This window comes from Bactrocera latifrons, unplaced genomic scaffold, assembly GCF_001853355.1.
Source record: "Bactrocera latifrons isolate USDA-ARS-PBARC rearing strain unplaced genomic scaffold, ASM185335v1 scaffold_257, whole genome shotgun sequence".
Taxonomy (NCBI): Eukaryota; Metazoa; Arthropoda; class Insecta; order Diptera; family Tephritidae; genus Bactrocera; species Bactrocera latifrons.
In genome coordinates this window covers 10,345-37,014 of record NW_017536152.1, presented here as the reverse complement: position 1 = coordinate 37,014, position 26,670 = coordinate 10,345, and the positions used below count along the sequence as shown (strand labels likewise).

Sequence of the window (26,670 nt, the reverse complement as noted above, 5' to 3'; positions counted from 1 at the left end):
GTCGTTGGTGAGTTATAGAGTCGCAAACATGGAGCAAACTAAAGAGAAAATACGGCATATTTCACAGTACTACTACGATAAAGGCAATAAAATTTGTGCAGTTTATGGACCCGATACAGTTTCCATTTCCACCGCACAACGATGGTTTCAACGTTTTTGTTCTGGTGTAGAGGTGGTCGAAGATGCGCCACGCTCCGGAAGGCCTGTCGTCGAAAATTGCGATAAAATCGCTGAATAGGTCGAAAGAGACCGGCATAGTAGCAGCCGTATCATCAGTCAAGAGCTGGTCATGAGTCATCAAAAAAAATTTTTGGTACAATTGAAAATTCAATAAAAATACCGCAAGAAATACCACAAGAATTTTTTGACAACCTATTATCAAGTGATTTGTAAGATGTTATTCAATATATGATTATATGGAATATATACGTGGTTGTAGTATGCCTTTATTGCTTTAATTAAATGTGAATGATATCAAGACACGGCCAGGGCCACGGTTGCTCTGAACCATTTATAAGACTAATAAAACTGTGCTCTCAACCAACTTCTAAGTTTCCGACGTTAATTTGAAATCAGATGTCGAAACTTCATAACTTCACCCCTCGTCTTAAAATGTATCGTTGTCAACTGTAACTATGAATAATAGCACAAACGAGCTRGCTATAAYGGCATCACGCTATCATCAATAGTCAAAGTTGTTTGCATATTCAAAGGACAATTTAATTTGTTCGAAGAACGTCAACGGAATCCATATTGATTGGGCTCGTATACCAGTGATTGATAGGTTCTCCATGTGTACCACATACTCATACATTTCAACACACTTACATACATTCATACATACTTTCATTGCGTATGTATGTATATATGTAAGTGTGCATATTTAAAATTCTCCCTTTACAGGCAAGGCGATGACGGCAGCGTCGGTCCGGTGGGTCCCGTCGGCCCTGTCGGCCCAGTGGGCGATGCGCGGATGCACGAAGCCATGTCGCACACCTGCCTCAGCTCATCTGCCGAGTATGAATTGGCGCTTATCCTGAAAGAACTGCGATGGATCACAGATCAGGTGAGGCGAATAAATTGACAACAATCTACCTTTACTGTTATTACCGGCACTTGGGCRCCTGAAGAAGGTGTGCGTGAGATGTGAGTGTGTAGSTGCTGGCTCACCCACGTGCACGGGTGTGTCAAAAATGCATGATACTCACAGGGCGCCAAACGAAGCGGAAATAGCAAACACAATCAGATGCACACTTGTGAGCGCACACAATATGAGATGACGGTTTTCATTGATAGTCTATTGTTTTCGATTTTAATGATGTCATTCATAAGATTTGAAATTGACGGCACTGAAATACGGACTTTGTGATGGCATGCGGGCGCCAAGGCGGCACTTTGTAACTAGATATGTGAGCACGCGTCGCTTCACAGTGAAAAGATGACTGTCGACTTTTCTTGAAGTGGTGGACATACTCTGCAAGGAAAACGCGAGTCATCAGTTTTTACTATAAAAATTGAGAACAAGTTGATGCAGCCTTAAATATCCSTTGATCGGCTTCGGGAGTTTTGAATACACATACTATTAGTTCGAAATTGAGTTATAAAAAAGTGGATATGCATTAACGGTAAAATACAATCTGATGAAGTTGACCCGGACAGTCCCAAAAGTCATCTATCTTCAATCATTGATAACAACATTCGAAAAGACTATGTCTGAAAGTGCTTGAAAAAATATTATGCTAAATCGTTTATAGCCTCTTCCTATAGAATTTTTGCTTTGCTTTGCGTCAGACATTTCTTGTATGAGTGCGTTCACATCAAAAAGTGGGCGCGAAACTAAGCAAAATGCATATTTTTGAGCTTTGCCAAGCCGCAGTCACAATTTTTAGTAGAAAGAAAATCTTRATCCTTTATTTTTTCGCTTCGTTGTTTGTGTATGAAATGTCACGCAAAGCGAGGAAAGTTGTATGTGAATGAGCCCTTCTGCCGTTTCTAAGCAAATCAGAATGTAAAATGCATTCAAAATATGAAAGTATTTTTTTATGAGATGATGCAACTAACTAAATTTGAAGTTTCGCAGTTTCCTACTGGGTATTTGACAGTGAGCGTGCCGACGAACGTCTACCCTCGTTTTAGTTTGAAAATGTATTGCTTTGTTTACGCTATCAATGTGTCAAATCATGAATATTTCAATAGATCCATTGCATCACATGTGAAGATAATCTAATTTTCGTGTCAAAGAGTCGTTATGGGCCAACCGTGTATGGTTAAGTGCTAACACATATTCGCCGATATACTAAGTAGCTTTACTTTAGATAACTTCAAAGAGATTTGTCGAACATTAAGCTGTGTATATTTTATATTACTTCCATACTGACTATGAAATTATATAACGAAGTAAATGCTCATCTACCATGAAAATAATTCTTTAGCGCACTCAATGTTGTTTTTTTAAGAAAAAATATTTTTTTAGTGAAAAAGTTATGACAACGATGACTAGGATATAAAAAACGGGTTTGGCATAGCAAAAGCTATAATATATGTTTTAATTCTTACTTTCAGCTGAAGAAAGAGGACGAAACGGGCGATGTAACGCGCGACTGGAAATTCGCAGCGATGGTAGTTGATCGCTTGTGCCTTATAATTTTCACGCTGTTTACAATAATTGCCACTCTGGCGGTACTCTTCTCTGCACCACATTTCATTGTAAGTACCGTTCCGGATGAGTATATGCTCTGCCGAATGCCTTGCTTTTATTTTACTTTATTTTATTATTATTATTACTCTTTCAATCGTATTTAACTTGGAATTTCTCTTCGCAGTTCCCATAATTTGTGTCAACGTCTAAAGTCTGGCAACTACAAAAGCAACATTTGGTGCAGGCGATAACGCGGAAAGCTACGATTACAATCAAGAAACTTTTATTCGTCGTTTTTGTGTTTCAATGTCAAATGTCAACAGAGCGATTTTCAACCTCTAACTATGGAAGGAAAAAATCAACAACACATGTAGCAAAAAATGCAAATAACAAAAACAAAATGTGCCTCAGTCAACGAAAGAAAAATTGTAATTTTATGCCGAAGTTGTAACAATTTTAGGTTTTTACGCAGTAAATGATAACAGTAAAACAACAACACCCGTTACAAATGTTAATAGACTCTTGAATTTTCTCTTTCTAGTTTTGATCCGTGAACCAAACACACAACAGTRCAATTTCAATGAACTTCACTTACCCCTAATTCGCTTAACGCCACATCGATGACTCGATCTAAATATATTCTGGATTGACTGAGAAGGTGCTGAATTTTTCTTACCCACTTTTAAACCCTGTTTCTATATATTTGATCAAGCATCGACAAATATTGGGGCTTTATAGAGAACTAAAATCTAAAACAAAAAAATTTAGTATATAGGCTCGCATAATCTCAGCCATATTACATCATATATTAGGTTGAGAATGAACTGATGAGTTGAGCTACATATGAGCTCTGACTGATGAGGTGTTTGGTTCATACGAGTACTTTAATTTTCCTTTCTCTCTAATTTCATAGCTATGTATGTTTCGGTTGAACTAAGTTGAATTGGATATAAGAAAAAGGCAATAATAAAACGTGAATAAGAGTTCGCTGTGATAAGTAAAAAATTGCTGGTGTAAAAATGTGCATGAGGAATTTAATTCGCATGTAGAAAATGTCAAATGTACACTGTAAGATATGTGTGTCTAACTCTAATTATACAGCTAACTCGAAGTCGATAAGCTGAGTACCAGGGAAGTGACAGCTAAGAGGCTTATCAGTCAATTGATAGTCAAATAGTTCGGAAACCATGTATTTTGATGATATTAGTTTTTATGAACCGATTTCAAGTGGCTTGGCACTTGGAAATTTCACTTGACATATGAGCATAGAAAATGTGATAAATGAAAACGAAAGCAAAATGTGAATTAAGCGTAAATGACTGTATATGTGGAAAGGAGTTGTGAAAATTGCAAAGACATTTGCCGTCATAATTCTAACTATGATACAAACTAACATACAAAAAAGATTCTAAGTATCAGCAAATCTAGTAAAGTGCTTCATAACTATATAGGCTATAGATTTACGAGTCTGTGCAATTAACGTTACACTCATACAACACTTACTTCCGCACGACTGCAGCAGTCGAAGTACTCACATTTCCGCGCACTCTCTTTCAAGAGATCGCCCAACTCATTTTSTAACCGAACTCAAATTGCCGACGTCGTAGGCAAAAGAGAGCAAGCTGCGAAAATTCAAATATCTATTGTACTTAATATCGAGAAAGTATAAAGTTAACTATTTTATAAAGTAGAAAAAGGTATAAGGATATTACCTAAGTACTTGTTAACGAGAATAATGCTCCATATACATGCAATACATACAATACAATAGCAAAAGAGAACACTAATAATAATTTAAAGAATAAAAGAGAAAACGAAAACAAAAACAAAAACCAAAAAATAGAAAATAATAATAAAAAGTTGGAATTAAAAGCAAACACTTACATTTGAAACATGCAATATAATTAGGAGATATACTTAAGTCTAAGACACAATTACGGTTGATGCATTACATARCAATAAGTCGTTGAATTACATGCGTAGCCAATTGTATATTACAAACGTTTTGATGCAATTTAAACAGCAAAAAGTTAACAAATTTCGTGCGTAGACTCTACCCTCTAAGATATATTATAGGACACAGCGAGTAAAACATGATGATTTAAGTCTAAAAATGCATGACATTGCGCTAAAAGTCTTCAATTAAAGCAATCATAACGAAAAATCGCAATAAATTTACATATACATATGTACATATCTGTGTATGTATGACTATATATTGCTAGGAGTTTGTATAAGGTTGCCAATAATACCCTGAGATATGTGTTAATGAATAATTAGCGATATTTTAGGTTAGTATAACKACCGTGGACACTCCTCGGCTTATCAATAGTGACAGAGAGACACTGGGACACTGTGGCTAAAAACAAACTGAGAGTTTCGAAGCGCAGAACACAGAAAGCAAGAGCAAATCGCGAATTGATGCGCGTGGCGGTGTGCAAAGTTTCTGCATAGATCATTGTACACCCAGAACCTGCAGTATGCTGCCCACAAGATCTCTCAGCTTCGCCTTTTTCCCTCCCTATTTAACATGCTCTGAGCACTTCAGTAATACATATGTATTTTAACAGCATAGTTTTGCCTTCCCGCGCAACTGTAGCGTAGGTAATATATAAATTTGAATTAAACCAATAATTATGACCTAGAAACGTAGRCATACATACACACATATTTGTATGGCAACATTCTTGCATTTTCATTGGAAAAGATAAACAATAAAATTTCTATTCACTGAACGTTAGCATAGTTATAGGCGCAGCAACATATATCTATCATACGCATACTCACAAATATCGTTACGAATATATACATATATACATATTTATATAAATAGCGAATTGGAAATTATTTGTGTCACATTGACATGCTTTTGTATCGACAAACAAATAGCCAAATACATAGTACATACCGTACATAAAGCTAGTGTTACAAAACATACRTACATACCTACATATATAGCAGTACATCCTTATGCAGCAAATTAGAGAAGCAACAAGAGCGCTAGAATTATATAATATGAGCAGAAACTTTAGATATTACTTRGCAAGTCGCAGTCACAATAGATAAATACAACAGTTTTAGCTTGTATACACACACACACACACATGCGTATCTCCATAACTGATACATCCACGCAAACATATGTATATGGGCGCTTGGAACGAGTGGAAGATCCACATTGGAGCGAAGCTTTAGTTTAGACAAGCGCGGTTATTTTTATTACAATTCGAYGCAGTTAGAGCAGAGAAGACAATTAGCTAGTAAATCGAAAATATTACAATCACGAACACATTTGTACATACACACACACACGCTTGCACAGAGTGACTTCATCTCATCGCTAACTGCTGTAGATGGTTGCAGCGATCCGCCGCCGCCTGCAATGAGTTTGTAAATACCCCCGCAACCTACGCCCACCCTTTCCATGCACACACACACAACTGCACAGCAACAGACACGTACATTTATAAACGTATATATATATATATATGTAGATTTGAAGAACACAATGWCAAACCGAGCTAAATTGCACGCGAAAGTGCAAGCAAATATGGAAATTTGAATGCGTGAAAACAATGGTCTTCCTTAAAATTAAATTGTAACATAGGCAAAAGTAAGCGCATAATACTCAATCAAAACCAAATATATGCATACATACRTACATTATGGGCGTAATTAAGTAATACAAACATAGGCGTAAGCAAAACGTAGAAACTCGTTTAGAGTTTCAATTTCAGTTGATAAGTTTCATTAAATTAAGTGAAAGAGCGATATGGAGTAGATCATTCGACAACCTCACTATATTTTGCTAGACACCCGATTGACACTGCTATTGAACAACCCTAGCATTGTATGACCTCCATACACACCCCGTCGGAAGAAACGCGGAGCAATGTGGAATCTCGTGATATGCTCAGGGTACAAGGTACACACTTAGGCATGATTATAGCTACCGAAATTATTTATTTGGTAAGCTCTAGAACCATTTTAAAAGAAGGCAACTTTCTATCAAAAGCTTCATAGTTTTACTTCTTTAAGTACACCCAAGTATATACAATTTGCGGAATTGTGGTTCAAGTCTTTTTATTTTTGAACATTTAATATTAAAATGATTTGATTGAAGCAATGACACTAAATTCCTGYTCTAGCTCCGAGCCGCTGCTAAGGCTAATAAATGCGCAAATACCGGGCTCGGCCAATGACATAACGAAGAGGGTTGCCCCTTAACTTGTTCGCTTTTTGTTAAGTGTAGAGCTTTAATTCCAGTACATAAATAGTTAMAAACAATAATCTAATAATCTGCTCGATAAATATTCGTCTCTGGCTAGTACTGTAAGCAGAAATAGCAACGAAAYTCTCTATAAATAAAATGAAGGCGGATGCTACTTTAACTCGAATAGAAGAAAAACATAGAATTTAAAAATCTTTCACTTAAGGGGGTAGTTTTTTTTATATTTTTTTTTTTATATTAATGTACAATATCTTGAGATTATTGTGTGAAAATTTGAGAACGGAAATCTTCTTTGCCCATCTCCAATCGGGAGCAAATTAAGTGTGAAACCTTGGACCACGATGCAACGAGTTGAAGGTGAGACCAAACGTCTCTCGCCGAACTGTAACTATTTCTAACAAAGTTTCGAATCATTTCGTTTTTCAAAACGAAAACCAACGAACAACAAAAACAACAGCAGAGCTTTCTTAAAGCTTCTTTACTTAACCAGTTAGACTACCTAATTGAATTGCTTGAAACTTGAAAAGTAAATAAATAAATCAAAATTGAAACACGTATGCAAACATATCTTACAACGGTAAATGCGTCAGCGACAATACGTATATATCTTTAGTTTAACTGTTTTCTATGCCAAGTAAATAAACTGTTTCGTAAAATAAGCCAATTCGAACATTAAAGACAATCGTTTTGTTCATAATCAACCAGAGGTTTCCGACTTATTTCGTGGCCCCCGCGCCACGCATCTCTTTTATAAAACCCGTTTTCATTTGTAAAAAAATACTGCAAMTTTTGAAGTAATTGCAGGGCCAACTACGAATTTCCATTGATTTAATTAGAAAACTGTAAAAAATAAATAAATTATATATACAATAAACACTAAGTAGTAGAATGCCAAGAACCTCAACTAAATTCGGTTTCTTCTTCAACTACGTAGAGTTGGCAACTACGAAGACATGACGCAGAGCGCGACTAAGTTACGAATATCTTAAGTGTAGTAAATCTAGTACCTAAATACGCAACAACTAAGCGCTTGCTGGCACACACACACACACACATCAATACACACAACTACTAGCTCGCACATTGCCAATAACATTTCGACTTCCCCCCATCCACCTCACCCTAATCCCACGCATTCCCGCTTTGCAGACTTGCTTTGATCTTACGTTGTTACAGCGTTGTTATTAAGTAAACTAAGGCACATATACATACATACATACATATATACTCGTGTATAAGTATGTGAGCGGTAAGTGCATATAGGCCAAACGCTTCCAGCTGCTTTCTGGCTCGCCGCGTGCGTGCGTACGTGTGTGGCGCTTGCGTGTGCGGTGCGGTGCGGTGCGGTGCTTTCCGCGTGCATACACACACCTAATTGGTCTAAAGCTACTTACTAAAACAATGAAAAATACGCATTATTATGCTAAATAGCGGATAATGAAACGGAAATGCTACAACAGTTCGTATGTATGTATACAATAACAATAATATTGAAATGCAAAAACCCAAATGACAACAACAAAATTGTGTAAAGCAAATATCTAAATTAAATATGTAAGCGAAAATTTTAACAACACTAATAGAGAAACACAAAAAAAGAAGCATTTTAAAGACGTAATTAAATAAATGAAAACAAAGCAAAACAAACAACAACAAAAACTGTTCAATAACTTTCGACACACGAATATGTAAACATATAGGTCACAAATTCACACAAAACAGCAAAACTTACAAAAAATACACACGTTATTATAACGGAAACTCAAAACAAAGCACGCAATTTAAATCGAAAATCCCCGAAAGATWCACATTAGGAATGTTAAAACAGTTTTCGAAATTTTAGTTCACAAAATTAAGAAGCCTAATTGCTTTATGCGTTACAGACTCTTCTGTTTCAATCCAAATCTGGTCCGAATCTGTTCGTGCTTGCTGCCTTACCTTCTGTGGTAACTTAAGTTCAGAGCAGTCACTTGAATGAGGCACCATAGTCACAAATATCTTGTTCTTTATTTTGCCAGTTTAACGCTAACACCGTTAATCAGACTTTTAATTTTAGCGGCGACACTTCTAGGCAACTTATTGAATTAACAGAAACTTTATTCTGCTCACATAGTAAATTCTAGTCCGCCATTTGGGGGGGGCTGCCCAAACTCTTAAAACATTCGGCTTTTTTTACGAATAGAAGCATTTCGTTTTATTTTTTCTTTCATGTATACGAATTAAATGAAATTGCTTAAAAATAAGATAATCGAACAAACCCAAACACCCACATATTCTGCGATCCGAGTGCTCAGAACCGTTTTTATGAAATAGTCATAGTCATAATTTTAGAAAACACCAAAACTCGAATAGAAAACGAAAACGAAAAAGTAAACAAGAGGGATAACCTCAAAGTTAAAAAGTAAAATAAGCAAAAAACCAARCAAAATGCTTATTAAATTCAACAATCAACTATTAACAACAAATGCATAAACAAATATGGTTGTAAAAATTAGACAAATTAAATTTGAGAAACAATATTAACTAGAAGAGTGAAGCAACATACAATATATTATAGAATATCAGACACGACCAGCAAAATCAACAAGCTAAACTATGGTTAAAGAACAACAAGTCAAACACTAAGTTATTGTATTAGCAGCAGTACATGCATACATACATACATAGTTTTAATTTAGGCTAAGCTATAAGGTAATACATTTCAATTGCGGTGAAAAGGCACAATAAAAATTTAAAACGCAGCAAACATTTGTCTACTTTTATTATTATATAGTTGAGGGTGGTGAATATGAATACAAATCGCCTGAAGAGAGTTTCCATAGCGAGTTCACAGGAGAGCTGGGCTTGTTTTAGCCGGATACGAATTTCGCTGCTCGCTTGATAACAATTCGCAGAAACTTGGTAGACAGTGAATCGCTTATAACGGGTTTTTTATAAAACCGGTTTTAGATATCAATAATAATTCAATGCCATTACATGTGGAACTCGACTTCTCTTGCATGACCACCACGGGCAAGCTTGCAGATGTTCAGACGCTGAACCCCTTTTTGGAGGGGGTTGTTTCCAAGTATAATCGATACTGCTGCAATCTCACATTCGATATGCGTATGATAATAGTATGCATAAGCCCCACAGGAAATAGTCAAATCCCACGACCGAGGTGGTCAATTGACTGGGCCATATCGTGAGATAACACGTTCACCAAATATGGTTTTCAATAAATCGATTGTGAGCGGTAGCGGTAGCGATTCCCATTCACAGTAACGTGCCGGTCATGATCATCACGGAAGAAGTACGGTAATGGTGATTCATGGAGCACGCGTGGATTGCTGCCTGACCAGTGACGCACATTTGAGCCTCATCGCTAAAGATGATTTTTCAATGAACGTTTTCAATGAACGTTTTCAATTTCACGTTGTTGCTCAACCCAATTCACAAACATACGACGATTCTGTTATGACGAAGTGGCTTCATTTCTTGCGTCAATTTGATCTTGTAAGGATGTAGGCCAAGGTATTTTCTTCAAAACTCGCCACAACGACGTCAACGCCCAACRCTTGAGAACGATGTGTGAGAGACTGCTTTGGGTCCTCCTCAATTGATGCGCCAGTSGCAGCAATATTCTYGGCACTACCGGCACTTCATTGTCTCACTGSCACGAGAATATTTTGTACTGTGTACGGTGTAGACAATTGTTGATCTGATTGGACGATTAATACGCGCATAAATTGGACGYAGCGCTCTTAAAGTTGAGACCACAGACTCCGAATTTCGGTAGTAAATTTTACTAATTTCGTCTCATTGTTGGATCGTATATCTTTCCATGATGAAATGGCAAACTTAAGTAAAGAGAAATGTCAAAAGATGACGTCTTTTGCTGTCCCTATCGGTCTACTTTTGTAGCGTCCCTATTGAACAATCCATAAACATAAACATAAACAAATCGAATTGTTGAAACAGGCGAACCTTTGAGTGGCGAGTTTAAATGTTGCCATTGACGTCTAATAGGTGTAAAAACGAATTKTTGGTGTACGGTGTAAGCCAGAAGTTGTTCTTTTTCGATACTCTAGTCAATTCAACTGTTACAAAGTCGAAAACCGTATACTACAGATTGATGGGTTCAGTTGGGTTTAAGTTAATAACAAATTGCAAAACTTCAACCAAAATGCAGTTGGATTAAGACACAAATTAACTCAATGAGCAGTTCGCTATACTCCGCCACAATTATGTCTATGTAAAATCTAGATGAGGTATACTACGCCCGCTGATCATGCCTTATTGTTGTTGATGTACAGTCCTTTGTCGGATAAAAAATTCGGGTTTGTTCCGGTTGCTTAGACCCGACTGTCGTGAGAGCACTKCCACATAAGTAAGGATTCTGAGTGAGTTCACTTTTTCAGCTTTACAGTTTTAGTCTAAACTACCCAGTTCGTGCTTTTCCGATAACAAAGAAATATGGGACAGATTTGTTGGTTTCGGCTGAAGACCTCATATAATATTTCTATTCAGACATTCAGCTTGGCTGAGATTTATTAATTGAGCAGAGACCTTAACCACTAGAGAACCACTAAGARAAGTGGAATCACCAATGAGTAAAACAGGGATAAGCCTGACGTCATCGGCGGATTTCCKCGGTTCTTTCGTCTGAAATGGAGCGACCAATAGCAGGGGTGATCGYTATCCGGAAACTATGTTAGATATCTAATCTAAGAGTTAATAACGGTAGATATATGATTGTAATGAGGACGATGAGATTTGGAGAMAACGATTGTAAACTTATGCTTCTTACTTTATATTCGATTGATAGGATTATACTTACCGATGAAAGAAGGAATACTTTTATAGCATGGAACAATTGTTACAGATTTGTTTTAAATAGTACAATCACTAGATGCCTTAAACCCAAATTTCGCTAATAGAAAAATATTTTGTTTTCAAAACTTTGTTTGGTTCAGAACGCTTTTAACAATGATTTCGTATAAAATTAATTTACAATTTAGGGATAAAAAGTCTGCTTCCACTTCTTTTTACTCTTTGGTCCTTCTGGTCGCAATGCTCTTGGTATATACTCCTTTTGATGTTGATCCAGTGTTCTCAACCATGGATTTATGCCTAACTCAAAGAAGCGACGTTTTGGCTCCATGACYCTCGTTTTGTTATCAATTTTATAAATCTTTTCCCAAAGATAGATTTCAGGGATAGCTAAATGTCGAGGTCTATTGGACATTAAATTTTTAAACACACGTTCTAAAAATTCGCGCTTCTCCGCATTTTCATAGTCAGCTATATACTTTACAACKGATCCCAAATAGGGTTGCCTTTCGCTTGCAGATCTATGGATCTCCGGTGCATTTATATAAAAGCGTAGAAGATGCCGCAAGACATCCTCATTAAAATCAACAACTTTACCAGAACTATTTATTTCACCATATAGTTTGATCTCGGCAGTTCCTCGGCAAAAATTAACTTTCGGATTATCATCTACATGATGTGAGTGTACAAGTAACGTGTTTAACTGGTATTCGTAAAATGACCAATCACGTCCATTTGTTACAATGGTTTGTGTATTCATTGGATACGTAAGATCGTTAAAAGTATTAAATCCGTTGTAACTAGCTTGTCCCAGTAACCAAGAATAGCTACTTTGAATTGCATGAGCGTGCAAAGCCTCTTTGAAATCTTCAACTCCGTATGTATCTGGTCTTATTTGAAGAAAAGCTCGTGACTGATAAGAAATGCTCCCAAAAATATTTCTGCTGCCAGGCCAGAACCCTTAATATAAACACACACATTTTTTATTTACCCAAAAAAAACTAGTTTTTTTTACCTGGAATATTGGTTAGGTGTTGATGACTACAGACATATCCTAGGGTACGTGGATCATAGTTAAAACGTGGAACAGTTTTCGCCAATTCGATATTTGTTGATTCCGACTCATTTTTCCATGGAGTGATTTGGTTCCGATGTCTTATTGCAAGAAAAGGCTTTCCTGAATATTGCATGAAACGGTTATAAGGATCGTTTGCCATTTCTTTTTGCCATTTACGGCCCTTTTTACTCCTTACAACGTTTTTTGGAGGATTTATTCCACCCACTGACCAAAAAGCTTCGTGTCTTGGASTGTAATCAATTTCTGATTCTTGGAGATGAAGAAAATCACTTGACAATACATTAATTAGTGTTCTATTCACTTGTTCAACAATAAGTCGGGCGAATATATTTTCCCTTTCCTGTGGTTCCATATTCGCTGCATCTGGATATGCATTACTAGAAAAAATATACTTATATAAAAAAAATATATCATTTACACATTACACAACTTACCTAAAATAATCGTTTACATATTCAATTGATTCTTGTATTTCAGATTTAATTGATTCAGTATATACTTCAAATTTTTGATCATCTGTTTGTGSGGTTTCTTGTAAAGGATCTTTACTCTTAACATCTTCGTAAATAGTGCGAGTATAGTGCTGCATGGCAGGCAAACTGTTGTATGGCACTTTCGAGTCACTCAAATCTACTACTTTGAATCCATAATAACGAGGCATGTTAATCTTGATTAACTTCTCTTCCACGGTTGGTACTTTGCGTATTTCCTCATGCCAACTTCCAGTTTCACGCAGTTTTCGTGCTTTAAATGATAAATCTTGTATTTCGGGATAAATTGGCTCATCAGTATACTCGGTGTTATCGCGTGCATTGCTTGCTTTGGTCGATGTTGCTACTGTTGACTGTAACCGAGATGTAAGGCAAGGTGATGTACAAAGTATCTGTAGCTTCCTACAGGTTTCCCATCTTATACCTAAACTTAACATCTTTTATCACACAAAAATATTYCAATATAAATAATTTTTCACAACTGAGTGCCTATTAAATTCTTATTGAACAGGTTATGAAAGAACAGCTGATACAGATTAAAAATGTTGCCACACAGATTTTGTATAGTTTCGTTCAGTAAAGAGCTGTTCCAATAGTCTCATCACAACTTATAGGAATATTTACGTCCATTCAGGTCGTCGTATGAAATTGCTTTTTTTYCGTAATATTTCCATTATTACWYTAATATATGTATATAAATATTTAAATATTCTCTTATTTGATATTTGAAATTTGAAATTTTTGTTATGATTGGAACGCAGTGTTTATGAATCATGAATAAACAATTGATACAAAAACTTTCATAATAATTGTTAATTAAAAGTTAAGCATGTAACTGGCGCAATCTCTAGAGAAATATAGTGAAACAAATATCCTTTATTTTAGTACCTTTTCATGAGGTTTAAAGACTATATAATAAGCAACTTTCTGTGCAACCCTGCAGGTTAAAACAATTTATAAAACAAACTCTGACAACAACAATTCTAAAAGTCACACGCGGAAAGAAGGAAAACGGAATCGAGTGGAAATTCGCAAGAGTATAATTTGCACAATTTCCATCAGTGCGGACAAGATATTTAAAATAAAATTAAAAAATTCAAAATATAATAATAATARTTGTTATTATAAGTGCATTATTTTGAAAACCGCCTGACGTTAAGAAAAAAAGCTTCATTTTTAGTCGGTACTGTAGAGCCGGCTGTATGTAGATGTGTGCTGAACCATAATGTGCAATTCAATGAATTTTGGTTTTGAGGCAATGTTGTAGTGAATTTGGAAGTAAATACAGTCTGTGTCTCAAAGATTTCGTGTTACAAACAGAACCACATTCAGAAAGTCATTGCTTAAATTCCCTTATTGTGAAAATATTGAAACTTTCGATAMCAAATAAAAAGCGGGACTTCAGTAGATGTATTATAATCGGTGAGTTGCAGTTTTTAAGAGCCGTTAGAATATGGCCGATTAATGGAAGTGCAGTTACTTTTGGCTCATGAGGTATGTACATATGTKATTTAAATTTTAATGAAATCTATTTTTTACTTCACATAAAAATATATTCCAGTAACATTATAGATACGTGTATAAAAAGATTTCGACTTTAATTTATTTAATGACCAATCATTTTACAACAATTAGCATTAAAAACAATTGCTGTAATATTTGCTAATTAATTTCCAGCAACATATAATTGCTGTATTTTTTACCTAATTGTAATTTGTATTCAAACCATAGATTTTTATATCTATTCAATTTCATAGTTACCAAATAATATTGGTTCTCAAAGCCGTACTACATTTTAAGATCCCGTTGTAATTGCTTTTCTTGTACTGTGCATAGCCAAAGTTATGCATATTACATGATGAAAAATTCAAAATTTTATTAACAATTGTTTCATGGTTTTTCCTTTCAGATAAAGGAAGGAATAAATTCCGCATATTTTTCCAGTTGACAGAAACTATGACCGAAAAAAATCCGTCAATATATTCTGAAACTAAGGTATTTAAGCCCAAACATTGAAACACGAGTMAAACTTAAATTTTAAACCGACTTACATATGTGATATTCTTACAAAASGTAGAACACTATTGTACGGTACATGTAAAATAAACACAAATGTCGGTAATTTTAGGAGGGTGTTAAATAATATTTGATTTAAAATAGCTCGATATTAAATCTAGTATTGCGTTGAGATTGAAATGGTTGCAGGCAACATGAAAATCATAACACTTACAAACGTATCAACTGTAAAAAATCAACCAGTCAGCAACAATGTGGTAAAAGCTAGCTCCCCAAATTCGATGAATAAAGCAAATGTTAGTCAACAAACGCAAGGTAGCAATACAAACGAATCTCCTAAGATGAGGTATTTTAATGGAACTAGTATATATAATCACAATACCAGTACTAAGTCGCTGCAAACACCAAAACAATGTAATTCTAACAACAAAAATTGTAAAAAAYCACAATCTCACATGTTCTACAACATTCCAACCACATCAGTTTTAAATCGCAAGAAATACTATCAGCAACATCACCATCATAACCAACATCAGCACAATTTTGTTAATAACAGTAAGGAGATCAGAAATAATATTCCAATTAAGAATCATGATATGTTAGAATCTGATCCTTCGAACCCAATAGATGCACATCTTGCATGTGTGCAAAAACAAAATATATCAGTTGATAACAGTAAAGTGGAAGATTTCGTAAATAAYAATACAACAACATTAAATGTCAACAACATATGTATACAACAAATTCCTGATGATACTTGCGATGGTACGACCGTTGACAATTCCATTGCTCTTTCTTCGCACAGAGCAAAATCAGAGTTCAAACAACACGCCCCTTCAACAGATAACTTTCCAGTCTCAACACCCGCCGATAAACATAATTGTGTTGGTGAAAATAAAAGTATTAACCTTGATTGCAATAGCTGTTGGACTAATCTCGTTGCTCCTCAGTGTACTGAATCTCCGGCTTCGCTATCATGGCCATGGGTACACATAAGTAGACGTAAAAGTTCTTCAATTAGTTCAACATCGTCGTACTCTTCGTCAGTGTCATCAGCATTATCAATTTCCGCCGAAAGTAACCCGGAATTTCAACAAAGTATCAGCGTTACATACGCAAATAACTCATATACATCGAAGAAAAAGTCATTTCGAAAAGGTAATACCAATAATAATAACAGAGGTAACATAGATACCCGTTATTCGTCTCCACGTATAAAGGGCCAAAGGCAACGGAGGGCTACTAACGTATCGAATACGACAGATGAGGTACGTAAAAGCGATTACTAAATTACTTTATTATCATTTCACTGTAATTCCTATAATAAGTTATATAAATGAATCTTATATTTTCAAGGTTCCACTAATTACTGAATGTCAAAGGAATATACACCCCGCTGATCCTACAGCGATGAGCACTGTGTTGGCTACGAACACAGTTTCTGCCACAGCAACAACAACAAGTACTGTCGATTCTAAAGTGGAAATAACTATTGCTGCAGAAAATGCAAGTGGTTTAGTTAAGTCTACAAGTAATGTAACACTAACCGTTGCATCTCCTTCATCATCATCTCTCCAAGATATAACTAATATAGACGAATTTGCTAGTTTGTCAATACTACCTGTAGCACCGCAACCGTCAGGCGAAAGCACAAATTCTTCCGTTTCTTTGACGACGCCATCCAGTTCTCCGACGGCATCAACGCCGGGAACATCACCCTCCAATTCATACTCTTTAGACTTTTTGCACTCAGTAGGTGTACAAATGACTGGTGGAGCAAATCTATCGGCACTGTGCAAGAATAATACAAACAATAGCCGCACAATAACGCCATTCAATAGTCAGAATACAGGTGTAATGTCACCTGTGCATACCGCATACTCCTACCAAAATATTTTACCACAAAGATCTCACCCAATGCATGGTCGTTATACGCCTAACAGTGGAGGTATTGGCGTTGGTAACAGCGGCAATCATATGAGAGACCAACGGGCACATCGCTTCCAGCAAAACCACCATCATCATCATCCGCAGCAACTGACAATTGCCTCGTTTATGCAGAAAGAACTTTTAAATGAAAACGTTCTGGCCGGTAGCAACAGATCTGATATCTCTGATAACGGTCCAGAGGACAGTGATGGCGTCGATGTTAACAATAACAATGCTGAATATACAAATCAACATTCCTATCGAAACCATCAGCGTTTTCATAACTACTACCAGTCGCACTATCAACAATCACAGCAGCATCGTCTATCCGGAATACAGCATGGGTATGTTACACTGCATCCTTCGTATAACAGAGAAGCGGAAAACGAAGGCGGTTCACTTGTAAGTCGAAGCGGAAGTTATGCTTACTCGCAACATGTTAAGCGCAATAATACGTATCAAAATCATCAAAATAATGGCGAGGCTACATCGAATTCTGGTCAATCGCTTCCTGTTCATAAAAATAGTGTAGAAGATAYAGACAGCGAAAATGTTAATGCTAGTAACAATGCCAAGGGAAATAATGCAAATAATAATTCATGGTCTTCCAAGCAGTTTCATCAGAAGCTATTGAGTTCTAAAAAATCAAATAGCGGTTCTAATGTGTCATATTCGTGTTCATCCTCGTCATCCACAACGTCATCGGTATCCTCTAATTCATCTCAGGCTTCAACCAGTTCTTATCGACAACAGAAAGGGAAATCATCCTCTCAAATGAATTTAATAATCGAAACCCTTCCTAGAAAAGTGAACACGTCTATACATCGCGGTAATCACAGAGTGCAACAGGTAAATTACCATAACCAACAATATACATCGGCTGCAGGTGGTTCACAGCCATCGACTGCTCAACAAACCCATCAAAATATTCATAATTTGACCTATGTTAATACCGAGAGTCTTACAAGTATGTCTGGCGTTGGCATGGGTTCAGCAGTTCCATCGCGTAGCTGTAGCCCTTCACTACCTCCGCCTGTAGCTAGTACWTCGGGGGGCCAATCCCAAGATGCTGTTTCATCTGTGGTACTTTCATATACCCCTAATCACTTTCAATCGCAAGAACAACATCAGCAAAGTTTTATATCCGGGAAATGCTTGACACCTTTTGCCTTAAATGTACCTTCTACACATGTGCATTCAACATCCCCACATCCGGTTGGGAATATGATTTCTTACGCACAGCTGAACGATTCTGTCACGTCCTTTGATTCAAATCAAGTACCGAGCGCTGTTCAAGGAGCAAAAACTCGCGACTACGATGACTCGGATTCCTCGTCGACAAATTCAGCGGTACAGCCACAGCGTCGAAATAAATATCAGCAAGCAAAATCAGTATCGCTCTCGTCATCGTCGTCAACATCTTCGACCTCCTCGTCAACTACGAGAAATTTTAATAGACCAGTGCCTGTGTTATCTATTGTTGCTATGTCACATTTGCAGAGCCCAGAACCCACCGAATTCGGGTATAATCCAAAATTTTGTTCAACATCTCAGCATTACGCGCCCCAGACTCAACCATTACCTTCACCTCAACAACAATCGCCATTTCGTACTAATGGAGTTATATCAATGCTAAATGTGCCTTTTGCCAATAATTATTCGGAAGATGATTTGAATTCTATGAAACAACATTCTCTGAAAAACCAAAGCATACATCCTCATCAGCGGCATTTTTACTTTGCATCCGGAGAGCATTTAAATGCTACCCCGTTGTCAGCACATGTTGCGAATGCCGGGTACTGGAGTCCGTTACAAAACTCCAGCTTCTTATACCCTCAGCCTGCTAATTTTTTGGCAACTGCACCTTGTCTGACACCGACCGCAACTCTGTCACCTGGCTTTAGCGAACAGGATGATCACCATTTTCACCATCCGCACAATCAACAGCAACTCAACATTGTTAACCAGACAGAGGGCTTACCGTCAGCCGGCCAAATAAAAAGCAGGTATGTAGATTAATTTTTTTGGACTTTAATACTTCATCTTACTTATAAATATTATACCATCGAGTGAGTTTAATCTTGTTTAGTTTATCGAAAACTTGCTGTTTATCAGTTGCTATTATATTTTGTAGTTGTATTAAATTTCTCATATTATTGACAGTTCAACTCCACAAATGGGTGGTGCCATCATGTCACAACAACCACACCAGCGTCTGACACAGTCAACAGCATCACAAGGTGGAATAGTAACGACTACCACAAATGTAGCTGCGTTACGTCAACGTAATGTCGGACGTAATAGTCAACAACAGACGCTGCACCATCATCAACAAATGACTGCCCCGCCACCAACTCCTATTTCTCATGTATATCCCCAGCATAATCTGCTCTTTGGTGGACCAACGACTCACATTCGTACTGCTTCCAATACTGTTCATGAATTTTTTACTCATACACCACCTGACCGGTTTTTAGCCCGAGCACATCTTATAGAAGCTAAAGAAGCTCCGTGCTCATTATTGAATAACTCGAAATGGGACAACCTATCGCAAGATGTCTGGAACAAATTTATAAACTCTCAACAAACTGAGGAGACCTTCAAGCAGAAAATGCGGTTATGGCGCTATCTCTATATTATTATTAAGGTTGCTACTCCTTATAATTGTTCGAAATAATATACTTATAATCACACCTGCTTTCAGAACACTTATCCACGTTTTGGCCTATATCTGGTGGGTTCTACTATTTCCGGATTTGGGGCAGATACTTCCGATGTAGATATGTGTTTAGTGTCACGCAGTACGTCAAATGTGGAACCCCGAATGGAAGCACTGTTCAACTTGACTGTCCTGCGAGATTATCTGAGCAAATCAGGTATTTATATTTTTGCTATTTTTTATTTAAATAAAGTGATTAGTTGACTAATTGTATATTAAACAAGTAAGGAAGGGTTAAAATCGACTGCAACCGAACATTTTATATTCTTGCAACTCGCAAGAATCAAAGACAGGGAAATACTTTATAGTGTAAAACCAAAGATATAAGAGTAAAGTCAGCCGGATGTTCCAAAGTCCTGATATTAGTTTTTCTCAAACTTATCTTTTTAAGGCACAAAGATGCTCTGTTAAGAATAAAACACGCTTTCTTTTTTTCATTGGATAATGCACATGTTGGWCGATAAACTTCGAAAATCTTTATATTAAGCTAAGGGAAGTATTGGTCCGATTCAAACTATTCTGACAAACTGACTCACAGACATAACATTATAAGAGAAGAATATATAAGGAAGGGGGCACACAAAGACATTATTCGAGCAAATTTATATCCCGTTATATCGCGGCTCCCATAAAGCTCYCTCATACCATATCRKTGGTAAAATTTAATGTCYGGCATATTTAGTTATTGACTTATCGCGCTTTTTGTAGTTTTTAACAGTATCGTTATATGGGTAGTGAGCGGCTTTATCCTCCGATTTCATTCATTGTAGCACTGTCGGTAGAAGTAAGTATATGTGCTCAACAAATTTTGGTTCCTGTAGCTCAAACGGTTTAAGAGATATGTACATCAAACTTTTTAAAGGGCGGGTCCAYGCTCACTTTTTCAAAAAAWTTTGTACACCGGCGCTCCTTGCTGCTGCAATCTACTAAAATCATTTATATACATACATACGTATGTATATGCATCCCTATATCTATCTCGCTTAGTTTTAAGTGATACGTACAACCGTTAGGTGAACAAAACTATAATACTCTGTTGCGAGTATAAAAGTTAATGATTCCGTTTTTTTTTTTTTTTATTATTCTTTGAACTCTACATGCGGTGGCAATGAAATTTTTGTAGTCTAGTAAGTAATCAACGCGTAATGATTCGAACTAATTTCCCAAGGTTTCTTCAAATTAGCAAATTTTGAATGCCAAAAATAAGTTTGTTTCTTAACTGCTAACTATCACTAGCTAGCAAAGCTGGAAAAAAATATCTTAATCCAAAAAAGTTAACAAGTTGAGAGTGTAAAAAGCGATATTTTGCACATTTGCTTTGATTTTTTATTTATTGTTTTCATTGCTTTGAAAAATTACATAAATAAATTTTCAAGTGTAGATATAAAGTGATTGTGAAAAAACAAAAAAAAATTTGATAATTTTTTCCTTTACTTATTCATTATTTCCCTCATTGTGTAAGTAATTTCCAATCTTCCTCCTGTTAACTACCAGTCACTTGCAGTTAAGAAACACGCTAAAGTCAATAAAAGAGTGAAATGTAAATAATTGCCACTAGTAATTTGTACTTCAAAGCAATTTCAGCCAACATTTTTGTCTGATTGAATGGGGAAACATGAAGGTCGCGATTATTGTCGATTATAGAGGACGATTTTTCGATATCTGCTGAAACCGATATCAACGTTAAATAACACAAAAGAGCGATATATCTTACCCTTAAAATCAAAGACAGATTTACTGTTCGCGCCAAGTTCAAGTGTTATTGCATGCTTTAAATATTTTGTTACCTGGTTGAAGGAGAACATTTGTAATCGACGTGAGTGGCAACTTTCAGTTAAATTTATTAATACAAATTGTGTGGATTTCACCGGTTGCGTGTTCGAGTGTGAGCATTTAGTGTTCGGTGTGTGCAAATATTTGTTTAAGTTTTCTTCAAAGATCTAGTTTCACAAACTAATTTAATTGTATTATTTCCTTTATAACTAGCCGAGTTCGAAAATTTCAACCTTATTGAAGCAAAAGTACCAATATTACGCTTCAGAGATCGAATTCATCAGCTGGAAGTAGATTTAAACTTTAACAACTGTGTAGGGATCAGAAACACACATTTATTATATTGCTATTCACAGCGTAAGTACAAATTTAATACAAAAAATATATATTTATTTTTCGCTACAACGTATGATATGTTTATTTTTAGTTGATTGGCGTTTACGACCCATGGTGTTAGTTACAAAACTATGGGCGCAATATCATAACATTAACAATGCCAAAAATATGACAATATCCAGCTATTCTTTGGTTCTTATGGTAATACACTTTTTACAGTACGCTGTCAGGCCAGCGGTGCTTCCGTGTTTACATGATTTATTTCCTGATAAATTTCCATTGGTTAGTAATTTAAATAACATTTTTAATTTTGTCGCATATAAGCATGTTTGTATATAAATAAATATGATTTAATAATAAAAACGTACTTGCAGCTGCGATCAAATGACTTTGGTTACGTGGATATGAACGAAACTATTGATCCATATGAGTCTAAAAACACACAAACTATCGGTGAACTTTTTCTCTACTTTCTAGAGTACTATAGTTGTTTTGAGTAAGTCATATAACGCTTGAATTATGGTATGAAGTATTAAAATAGTGTTCCGATTTATTTTTGCGTTGCAGTTTCACACAATTTGCCATTTCAATTCGTACTGGTGGTCTTCTTCCAATAAACGTGTGCCGCCTGGCGAAGTCATCGAAAAACGATATCCACCAATGGAAGGAGCTCTGCATTGAAGGTAGTTATATATATAATATATATATGTATATACATATGTAATATAATACTATAATATATATATGTATATATAATATAATATATGTAATATATGGAAATGTGTAAGTAATATAAATTTGAATGCTTTATTTCTCTTTCTAGAACCATTTGATTTAACAAATACAGCGAGATCGGTGTATGATTTCGAAACATTTGAACGAGTCAAAGCAGTATTTGTGGCTTCTTGGCGAATATTACAGCAAACATTAGATTTGAATTCCATTTTTGCACCAATTATTGTACCGCCAACAAACAGTATTGTCTCCACGTTGAGACACACGGGCTTTCAATATGATGACTGTCATAATAGCGCATCTTCACACGTTTCTACTACGGATTCCAATACTATAAATATGAATGCGAATGGATCTACAACTCTTTTAAGTTCAGACAATAGTTCGAATCTGTCACCTGCTATTTCAGTGGCGTCGTTACCGATCGAGACAAACAACAACAATCCTGTTACAAAAGAAATATTTAACAATGGGAACGGAAATAGTAAATCCACTGGAGGTTCACTAACAGAGCTGGTTTCTTGAGCTATTTTACACTGCAGCGAAATATTCAAACATGTGTGGCGTGATTCTCTTCAAAATCTACATGCATGTAAGTTTTATTGTTGCGCAGAACCATACAAAATGAAAAATCTCTAGTCATACTGCAGGTCATGCTAAAAGACTGATATTATGATTTATTAAGTTAAGAATACGTCGTTAACTATCTTTATACATTTGAAAAAAAATTCACTTCCAATGCTTCATAGTCAGTGAGAAAATGCTTTTACAAATGAACTGTAGTTAATTATTTTTTATGCATTCTAAGTGAGTGGTTTAATTATTAAAAAGTATAATTGATTTTTAATAATGACAGATGAATAATTCTACTTTACYACGGGTAAATATGTTTCGATAATGTGGCAAGATTTGAATTTATCGTATTACCGTATCTTATGACATATGTGAACTTCTCAAAAATTCTTGCATTTAATTTTCTTACATCCAGTATTGTGTCATACACTTATAAATTTTCCACAACAATGATCTAAAACATTTTCATTCTGCATTTCAATTACTTTCCCCGAGTTCTGCTCGATAATCTAAATTTATTAATTTATGATAATAAGTATTTTTGCCCACTATACTTTTACATCTGTACCCTGATTTGAAGATTGTGATTTTTAAGTAATTCCATAATCCAATTATATTTCCTCCTCATGCAAAATGACAGTGTTCATTATCTCAATTTACCTTATGTAGTTAATGTACCACTTCCARCYGACCTATGCCTGCAACAAAACATTCGGATAATTCATCACATGTCATTGTCAGCATCTTAGCTGYCACCATGTCCTTTGATATTGGATCAAGCGCATTTCAACCATTGCGACCTCCTCCCTTTTGGGTCTTTTTTCAAAACCTGTGCAATATCTATTAGCCCACATTTCAATTTCAAAGAAACCAATTTGCTCCAGGTAGACGTTTGCTATTTTTGGTAGCACCGTGAACCTCTTCTCAACCCTGTTTACGTAGTCCGACTCCTCTACGTTTACCAACTTGCCATTGTGCCTCCGAGCGATATTAACCTTAGTGGAGGCTTGAGCAATCAAGACCTTCTCCAGGTTCGAGACCTCTATTTCGGATCCACAAATACTGGATCGTGTTCTTACACATTTCGTGAAGTGCGGGAGTTTCAACCTTATTTTCTACTTCGCGGACAGGTTGTTGCAATGCGGTACGGCGACACTCCTCAAGCACGGCAGCGAGATCATCGTCGCTAATGTGTCGTTTTGCATCAAGCTTCGGATTCAGTCGGTTTTGGATTACCTTCTTATTCAAGTGCTTCTTATGCTCTTCCTTCTTCTTTTCCCTTACGCTCTTACTTGGGACAGAAGTTTTCTTCTGATTGGCTGTGGGAATGTTAATTCCAGAACTATCAGGTTGCGCGATTTGCATTATTGCTTCGTCTAATTCACGCAGTGGATTCATCTTTGAAATTTTGCTTTAAAGTTAAGATTTTTATTTTCATAAAGATGGGTGTGTTTTCAGTAGCTCGGCCACTAATTTAGGTTTCAGCCGTTCCCACGACAGTCGGGTCTACGAAAACCGGAACGGACCCGGATTTTTATCCGGCCAAGGACTGTCAACTCGGCAGAATTCTGCCGTTACAACACAACAACAGCCCACATTTCAGTGTTTTGGTTCATAAATTCTTTCAAACGATAAGTAACAGGAATAATAAGACGATGTGATACTCGAAAGAGATAATGATAATACGACGACTATACTAACTGTTGAAAATTTTATCAGCTATCCCACTTCTGATTTTTGCGAAAACGCATTGCTAAAATGRCAAAACATTGAGGTTCACTTATCAAATAGTGACACGGAGTGGATGCTGTTCCGTCTCATGGAGTATCTGTGGGTTGGAASCACTCCATATTCGACAATTTTGTTTGTTTATGTTGCCGTTTAAGTCGAAATGGGCCTCGTCAGACATGAAAMGACAGTTCAACATGTTTCCATCCTCTTCCACCGTTTGAAGCATCTTCTGGCAAAGTTCCAAGCGAATCGGCAAGTCTGCAGCGTTCASTTTGTTGGCCATTTGAATTTTATATGGGAATAAGTCCAAATCTTTGTGTATAATTGACTGTAATGACTGTCTGCTTAMACCCATTTGAGCAGATAAACCTCTTGTTGAAACAGGTGGATTGTTTTGTATGGAAGCAGCTACAGCAGCGATTGTTTCCTCCGTTCGAACTGAAGGGTTTCGATGGTAAGGTCTTCTGTTGACTGTCCCATGCTCGGCGAAATTGTTTACAATTCTCATTATGGTCCATCTGCTCGAAGGATTGCCGTGATAGCGGCGGACAATCCAAATTCTTGTTTCAGTGTCCCAKTTATCCATTTTTGTTAAATGTAAATGATAAAGTCAATCTGCAAAATAAAAAAAATTAACCAGATTTATTAAATAGAAAAAAGTTATTTAATTTTTTTTTGGTAGCGGCTTTCATCAGCCACCCTGTACTCAGCTCTGGCTGCTTAGAGCTCAYTTATTTATATCATACATTAAATACTACTATCTGTATTCAATTTACCCGAAATGAACATTAATTACAGTGTTGATAGAAATGGGTATGTATAAATACATATGTAGAAGAATTTGCTTGTTGATGATTCCGTGGAGGATTTTCCCTTTCATCTTGTTGATGACTCCATATCACTTTACATTTTTACACTTTACTATATTTCAATATTCAATAACTTCACTTTTTATTTTCACTACAAGAGCACAGCAAGTTTTGCTCCTATCAAGATCACTTCTCTAACTGATTCTGCGAGGACATAACGCCTAATTATATACGCACCCCTTCATTGCTCTTAAAGTAGGTTACGGTTCCTGCCTCTCTTCACTCTGTTCGCAGAATACGATCAGACCTCACTCATTAACAGTTTCTCTAGTCCTGTTACTATGCTTATTTGCGCATTTACATTCTATAGTACCSTAATATATGCCGTCAATGCGTCGCSTACTTCAAATAACGTTCTGCCACATACAGTTGCCTACGAAATATTTGCACTACAACATATGTATTACCCTGACATACAAAATACAAGCATAAGCGCTCCGACAAATACATACCCTGTAGTTCGGTACCATCGGGGAAGAACTAACGATATGACTAATTCCTAATCATTAGAACCAGTTCCAGCCCGATTACTCGCAATGTTATTTGACTAACGATTTTTACATTGCAATGTCCTACGAGAGTAATCGAGCGGTGCGACGCTGCATTACCAGACATTGGTGAAATGACTAGTTCCAAAATCGTTAGTGAATCGCTAATACAGAATCGCCAGCGTTTTCATTAATTCAAAATGGCTAGTGATTTGACTGACTCCAAATCGTTAGTGATTTCGTTAATTCGA

At 36.2% G+C, this 26,670-nt stretch overlaps 3 protein-coding genes across 4 annotated transcripts in view; 2 read left to right on the top strand and 1 right to left on the bottom strand.

Annotated features, from left to right (window-relative positions):
• Positions 1–3,053, top strand: part of LOC108969554 (neuronal acetylcholine receptor subunit alpha-7) — a 69,777-nt gene extending 66,724 nt beyond the window's left edge. For both annotated transcript variants that reach the window (XM_018934339.1, XM_018934338.1), the window contains exons 12-14: positions 904–1,066; positions 2,563–2,706; positions 2,823–3,053. In XM_018934339.1, the coding sequence (XP_018789884.1) occupies positions 904–1,066; positions 2,563–2,706; positions 2,823–2,831 (316 nt within the window). In that variant the 3' untranslated portion in view covers positions 2,832–3,053. The remainder of the gene's footprint in view (positions 1–903; positions 1,067–2,562; positions 2,707–2,822) is intronic.
• Positions 3,054–11,795: 8,742 nt separating this feature from the next.
• Positions 11,796–13,770, bottom strand: LOC108969553 (28S ribosomal protein S30, mitochondrial). Its single transcript, XM_018934337.1, has 3 exons — positions 13,194–13,770; positions 12,697–13,136; positions 11,796–12,641 (listed from the first exon to the last, which is right to left on the bottom strand). Exons 1-3 carry the CDS (start codon positions 13,685–13,687, stop codon positions 11,866–11,868), a joined length of 1,710 nt encoding a protein of 569 aa, XP_018789882.1. The 5' UTR covers positions 13,688–13,770; the 3' UTR covers positions 11,796–11,865.
• Positions 13,771–14,252: 482 nt separating this feature from the next.
• Positions 14,253–23,450, top strand: LOC108969552 (poly(A) RNA polymerase gld-2 homolog B-like). Its single transcript, XM_018934336.1, has 10 exons — positions 14,253–14,744; positions 15,160–16,534; positions 16,623–19,201; positions 19,359–19,842; positions 19,900–20,071; positions 21,901–22,044; positions 22,115–22,305; positions 22,398–22,519; positions 22,591–22,706; positions 22,847–23,450. Exons 2-10 carry the CDS (start codon positions 15,446–15,448, stop codon positions 23,281–23,283), a joined length of 5,334 nt encoding a protein of 1,777 aa, XP_018789881.1. The 5' UTR covers positions 14,253–14,744; positions 15,160–15,445; the 3' UTR covers positions 23,284–23,450.
• The last annotated feature ends 3,220 nt before the right edge of the window (positions 23,451–26,670 follow it).